The sequence below is a fragment of the Hyla sarda genome, chromosome 12 (genome assembly GCF_029499605.1).
Source record: "Hyla sarda isolate aHylSar1 chromosome 12, aHylSar1.hap1, whole genome shotgun sequence".
In the NCBI taxonomy this organism is placed as follows: Eukaryota; Metazoa; Chordata; class Amphibia; order Anura; family Hylidae; genus Hyla; species Hyla sarda.
The window spans coordinates 74,761,967-74,769,269 of NC_079200.1; the positions used below are offsets into that span (position 1 = coordinate 74,761,967).

At 38.6% G+C, this 7,303-nt stretch overlaps 1 protein-coding gene across 1 annotated transcript; it reads right to left on the reverse strand.

Moving 5' to 3' along the window:
• Positions 1-337: 337 nt before the first annotated feature.
• MC3R (melanocortin 3 receptor) lies at positions 338-6,634 on the reverse strand. The gene has a single exon (XM_056548314.1). The coding sequence runs from the start codon at positions 3,698-3,700 to the stop codon at positions 2,732-2,734; it is 969 nt and encodes a 322-aa protein (XP_056404289.1). The 5' UTR covers positions 3,701-6,634; the 3' UTR covers positions 338-2,731.
• Positions 6,635-7,303: the final 669 nt, after the last annotated feature.

Below are 7,303 nucleotides of genomic sequence, written 5' to 3' on the forward strand. Positions count from 1 at the left end.
ATTAATGCAGGTACTACCTCTCCCAACATGGAGAAGAGTGTGCTCCATGTTGGGAGTAGTAGTACCTGCAGTTAAGAACAGATCACAGTGGGTGTCACTTCTGAAACCCGATGCAATCGTCCTATCTATTGCAGAGATGTGGAGCGGCTCTATACAGTGCTTGCATCTCTGCACTATATTTCGGACAGTGATATGAATAGAACATAGCTCATTCATATTTCCCTCTGAGAGCTGTGATTGGCTGAAACCATCCGGCCAATCCCCACTCTGGGTGGAAAATACCAATGACTGATGTTCTATTCACATCACTGGCCAGAATACAGAGCAGAGAGCGCTGTATAGAGCTGCTCCACATCTCTGCTATATTATGGACGATTGCATCTGGTGTCACGACTGACACCCGGGGCGATATGTCTATTAGTACAGGTACTACTATTCCCATCATGGAACAGTGTGTTCCATGCTGGGAGTAGTAGTACTACCTACAAAATGTAAAAAATAGAGTTAAAAAAGTGAAACACACACTATTAAAAATTAATTAAAATTTTGTTATAAAAAAATATACATTTTGTCAAATACATTTTTTTTTCCATCACTACTGCATCCTTTTTTTTTTTTTTTTTGGTACCCAACAAATTTTGGGTACCAAAAAAACCACCAAAGGGACCAAAAATACAATTTCCACTCAAATGCAAAAAACGACTGAAATAACACGAGAAAAAAAATCCAAACACAGGAAAATGCTGTGGTGTTTTTTCGTTTTGTTTCTTACTTTTTTTGGGCTACAAAAAAAAACCAAGTAGAAACTTAGCCTTACAGAGTTTATAGTATGTAGCCCTCTAACAATGCGTAAATCTTGTATCACTGTGCTGTGAATGAGTAGAAAATCTTGAGGGTGTATTCACACACGCCACTTGAATGTTTTGAAGCCAAATGCAATTTTCGATTTCAAAGCCAAGAAGGAAGAAAAAGAAGAGAAGTCTTGGTTTTGCCCTTTATATTTGTTCTCTTCCATTCATAATCTATTCTTGGCTTAGGGTTCAATACTACTTAAAAAAACAGAATGTTGGAGCATACACCTAAAAAAGAAAGAAGTAGATCCTTATTTTTTTTATGTTTCACTTGTGAAAACTAAACTTTAAGGGTCCTCTTGAAAACTAAAGTTTAAAGGTCAGACCCTTTTACTGGATTATAAGCAACTCCAATGAGAATAACAATTATGGAAATATCTAAAAGGCCACTTAGGAACCATAGAGCTTTCAGGTTCCGTGTTCTGGGCCTCCAGCAATTTTGGACTCTTTGGACTTTGGCAGTTAAGTGAAGATTGTCAGGCAATTCCCCTTTAAATTTGTAGCTGATCAATGAAATATCAGATCATACACTGACTTATTATCTCACTGAAAAAATTATATAAGAGCCTATATTGTTAAAATAGTGATGTATTACATCAACACCCTAAACTTTTCCTCACAGTCTCACTTATTACCTCATAGCACTGACTTACTGTCTCAGAGCCATGTAATATTACTTTATACTCTCCTACAATACATAAATGCTTAAAGTGATAAAATCAGAGCTATGAGACAATCTCAGTCTGAACTATGTCATTGCTCTGATTTATTATATCAGACCCCCGAAAAATTATCGCACAGCTTTCTCTTTGCGTCAAGTGTTACATCATACACTGACTTATTATGTCAGCACTCACTAAACTAATATATTATCTGTGAGGCTGTAATATTATCTCATAACACTCTCATGATGTGTTATATCAAAGCCCTGAAATATTACCTCATAAGACTGAGATATTAATGTGTATGGACAACTTAGCCTGTAATATTATATCATGGTACTGAGTTATTATCTCAGAGCAGAATATCATCTAATATTACTGATAAAGTATTTTGGAGTCTTAACATATTAATCACATAACCGAACCTAAACTCTTGTAGTGTTATCTCATAGCTCTTAGTACTTCAGGCTCTGAGAGTATATATTTTAGCCCTCACTTAATATGACAGAACCTGAAATACTTTCTTTCAGCCCTGACTTATTATCTCAGAGCTTGATATATTAACTCATAGCCCTGCCTTATTATGTCAGAGCCGGAAATATTACCTTATAGCACTAACTTATCTCAGAGTATGAATTACTATCTCATAGTCCTGACCTATTATCTAAGAGCCTAAAATATATTTTTTAATAACCCTGACTTATTATCTCACAGACAGAAATATTATCTTATACCCATGAGTTATTATCCTAGAACTTGAAACATTATCTTGTAGCCCTGACTTAATAAGTCAATGCTATGGGATAATAATTCATACTCTGAGATAATATCAAGAGCTTTGATAGAGGTATATGTTGGAGAATAATTAGATTCATTTATCTTATACGCTGGGAGCTTCCTTGCTGCATACAATAAACGAGCACTGCAGACAAAGAGTAAAAATGCCCTTGGTGAGATTTCTTTTGTTACTATAAAGAACAGTATTGAGTGTTGAACTGTGCTGACCCAGTGAATAACAACCACTGAGGACTATGTTAATGACAGCAGCAATGGAGAGGAGTCAGATCGGGGGCTGGGAGCCGACACGCACCTCAGGTTTGCATCAATGATTCAAATTAGCCCCCTGCCAGCCCATACAGCACACGCACAGCAGCAGCAGAGCATGAATGGCATGAACTAATGCGCATTTGTGAATGAACATTGTGAAATATGTTTGGCTCAACCGCATTTTCCAAAGTTCATCCCGTAGCAGCAAATAATCTCTTTGAAAGTTTTGCGCATCTCCAGACTGCGGAAAGCATAAATCAGTGGATCGATGACAGAGTTGCACATAATGAGGATTAAGTACGTATTGAAGTAGGAGCCATAGCAGACGCAATAGGAGTTGTTGGGACAGGAAATGATGAAGATGAGGTGGAGGAAAAAGGGCGCCCAACACACGACAAACACCCCCAAAAGAATGGTGATGGTGATGGCGCCTTTCATGCATGTCCGCTGCTGCACCACGCCATCCACTGGCAGTGCAGCGATCCTCTTCACATGGAGGCGCGCGAAAAGGAACATGTGGACGTACATGGTGGCCATGAGAACAAGCATGGTGAAGAACATGGTGATGAGACACACAATGACCGTTTTACTCTCAGAATAGACAATAAATACGATACCGCAGATAATGCAGGACACCCAGATGACCATGATCAAGGCTAACGCTTTCTTGACCGTCATGATGCTGTGGTAACGCAAAGCGTAAAATATGGTGATGTATCGGTCTATGGCAATAACCAAGAGGCTGCAGATCGAAGCAACAAGAGATATACAGATTAAGGAGTCAAAGACGTCATCCAACTGCTCGAGGAGTGCGTCTCCTATGTCGAGGTACTTGGTCTGCACAGCAATGATGATAGTTTCCAAGGCATTGGAGACACTGACCAACATGTCCGCAACTGCCAAGCTGCAGAGGAAAAAGTACATGGGGGAGTGGAGGTTCCTGTTCTTCAGGATAGCCAGAATGACCAGGATGTTTTCCAGCAGGCTGATAATTCCTAGTGTCAAGAAGACCTCAGACTTTATGAAGATCTGCTCACAGAACTCACTGCTCTGGTTGTTGTGTAAGAGGGTCTTATTGGACTTTAGTGTCCCATTGAACTGGGCAGAATGAATGAAGAAGAGGTCACTGGATGCATTCATGTCTAAAGCTTTGTAAAGGGTCTTAGAGCTGGGGGTGGTGATCTCCTAGTAGGAACGGTTAAAGTTTTTTAGATCAGTATCCTTGCAGATGTTCCTGCATGATCTCCTATGGTGACAGGACTTGCGTGTTGACCCTTTAATGAGTTTGGTGAGGAGAGACCCTGGCACAAACCCCGAGCAACTGCTTCTTCTTCTTCTTATCGTTCTGCTTCAGCTACCTCTTTCCCTTTGCCCGCTTGCAGATGTAGCAGCATTTGATTGCACTTTTCTCAGCTTGCTGCAAGCCATCTGGACTGGATCAATGTGTAGCAGCGTTATAAGGCAATCCTCAGCTTTTCACATTCATTGATAGTTCGGACTCCTCCTCATCCTCCAGCATACCAGACTATCCACTTATAGAACAGGTGCAGAGCTGAATGTCAGCCAATGCATAGCAGAAGGTACTACAGAGAGTGCTCTGCTGAAAAATAAAGGGCTCTGCCTCCCTCTAATGGTAGGAGGGGGTATTAAAACAAATAGAAAACAGGAGTTACAGTAGGGGGGACATTATTCATTCAGTCAGCTTCTGCAGAATGTCCTATTGAGAAAGGAAGCTTCTGGTTCACCGTTTATAGATTAATAACAAATGCCTGCAAACAAATAGTTCGCAGTTGACTGGTGTGTTCTATGATGTTCGGCAGTAGGTGAGGTGTTTATTATGAGGTTCTGCAGCAACTTTGGTGTGTATCATGAGGTTATTCAGTGGCTTAAGTGTGTATTAATATGTTCTGCAGTAGCTTAGGTGTGTGTTATGATGTTCTACAGTAGCTGAGGCATGTATTATGAGGTTCTGAAGCAGCTTAGGTGATTATCATGAGGCTCTGTAGAGAATGAATTGTTTATTATGAGTCTCTGCAACATCTGTGGTGGGTATTATGATGTTCTGCAGCAGCTGCAATGTGTTTAATATTTGTAGACTGAGGTGTTTATTATAAGGTTATGCAACAACTGTGATATGCATTATGATGTTTTGCAGCAGCTGCAGTGTGTTTTATGAGGTTCTGTAGTGGCTGAGGTTGTGTATTATCTGATTTTTCTGCAGATGAGGTGTGTATTATGATGTTCTTCAATACCTAAAGTGTATCCTGAGAATTTGTAAAGACTGAAGTGTTTATTATGAGGTTCTGCAACAACTATGTATTATTATGAGGTTCTGCAACAAATATGTATTATGATGTACTGCAGCAGCTGCAGTGAGTAATATGATGTTCTTGAGCAGCAGCAGCTGAGGTGTATTATGTTCTACAGCAACTTAGGTATGCAATGTGGTGTACTGCAGAAGTTGAGTTGTATTACGTACTGCAGCAGCTGAGGTGTGTATTATGGTGTTCTGCAGCAGCTGCAGTGTTTATTATGAGGTTCTGCAGCAGCTGATGTACGTATTATAAGGTTCTGCAGCAGATGAGTTGTATATTATGATGTTTTGCAGCAGATGAGGTGTATATTATGAGGTTCTGCAGGAGATGAGGTGTGTATTATGAGGTTCTGCAGCAGGTAAGATGTGTATTATGATGTTCTGCAGCAGATGAGGTGTATATAATGAGGTTCTGCAGGAGATGAGGTATGTATTAGGATGTTTTCAAGCAGATAAGGTGTGTATTATAAGGTTCTGCAGGAGATGAGGTGTGTATAATGAGGTTCTGCAGCAGGTAAGATGTGTATTATGATGTTCTGCAGCAGATGAGGAGTATAAAATGAGGTTCTGCAGGAGATGAGGTTTGTATTATGATGTTTTCAAGCAGATAAGGTGTGTATTATAAGGTTCTGCAGCAGATGAAGTGTATATTATGATGTTTTGCAGCAGATAAGGGTTTATATTATGAGGTTCTGCAGGAGATGAGGTGTGTATTATGAGGTTCTTCAGCAGATGAGGTGTGAATTATGATGTTTTGCAGCAGTTAATCACACAAACCAAGATTGCACAGCAGGGAATAGGAATAAAAATAACATCATGAAAATTAAACTCAATTCCTATTCCTTCTTCTATAATCCCTTTTCACATTTAAGTATTTATCTAAATGCACCAATCCGGTAAGTATTTAAGATAATGCAACAATTTGTTCTTAGAATTGTCTCATATGGTTTATCCTGATACTTATCCCTATTTATGGAGATCAAAAGAAATGATGTCAATGGCAGAGTGCTTAGAACATATTGTGCACCTATGCAAATGTGTTTCTCGCCATGTACGAACAAGAATACATCTTTTCCACACAAAATCCCTTTATCAAATGCATTAAATATTCTTCGCGTTATGTAGACGACGTATTGATAATATGGGAGGGGTCAAACGACGAATTAAATAATTTTGTACAATTTTTGAACAATACTAATACTGTTAACATGCTTTTTACTAGTCAATTTGGGGGTAAATCCCTCAATTTCCTTGATGTACGATTAGAAATGAAAGACAACATCTTACATACTGCCGGCTACTGCAAGGATATTGCAAAGAGTTCTCTTTTGCACTACCAAAGTTCACATCCTATCTATATAAAAAATAATCTACCTTATAGCCAGTATTTATGACTCAAACGAGTCAATAGTAGTCATGAAAATTTTTTGAACTAGCATAGGCACTTACTTCATGTCTCCTTGAGCGAGGGTGCCCCCAGCCAGTGATCAAAAGGGCCCTACAAAAAACTGAGAGAAAAGCTCGCAAAAAATTACTAAGGCAAAATAACAAAAACAAAAAAACTAACAGTGATAGACACTTCACCTTTTCATTTGCCAATTCTCCCATGAACAGTATGACAAAGAAAATTATTTATGATAATTGGTTCATATTGAACAAGATAGTGATCTGGGCGTCCAGGCAAAAGAAAAACCTATTACATTCAGAAAATCAAAAACTATTGGTGACTAGAGATGAACGAAGTTACAGTAATTTGTTTTATCACAAACTTCTCGGCTCGGCAGTTGCTGACTTTAGCCTGTATAAATTAGTTCAGCTTTCAGGTGGTCTGGTGGGCTGAAAAATGTGGATTTAGTCCTAGGAGACTTTCCCCCAGGACTTTATCCATCTTTTCCAGCCCACCAGACCACCTGAAAGCTGAACTAATTTATACAGACTAAAGTCAGCAACTGCCGAGCCGAGAAGTTTGTGACGAATCGAATTACTGTAACTTCGCTCATCTTTATTGGTGACTATTTAAAACAGGGTAAACAAAAAATTCATGACACTAATGATAATTAGCTTAGAGAATGTCAATCAAAAGAAAATTTTCCATGTAAAAATTTTAATTACTGCCAATATAATCTAGCAAAGAGAAACTTTCTGTTGGGAGGCATTAATATTTTTCTTTTAAATTTTATATTTTATATTTCATTACCTGTCAATCCACCAACATTGTCTATTGCATTATCTGCCCCTGCAAGTTTTATTATATTGGAAAAACAAAGAGAAAATTGTTCATACCTATAAGAGAACATTTGTATTTTCTTAAAACAAAAAAGGATCTCCTCGTTTTGACTCACACATGATCGAATATTCTAGAGGCAACACAGAAGATCTAAAATTTGCAGGTTTAAAATGCATTGACAGAGTCCCAGATGGTATCGATC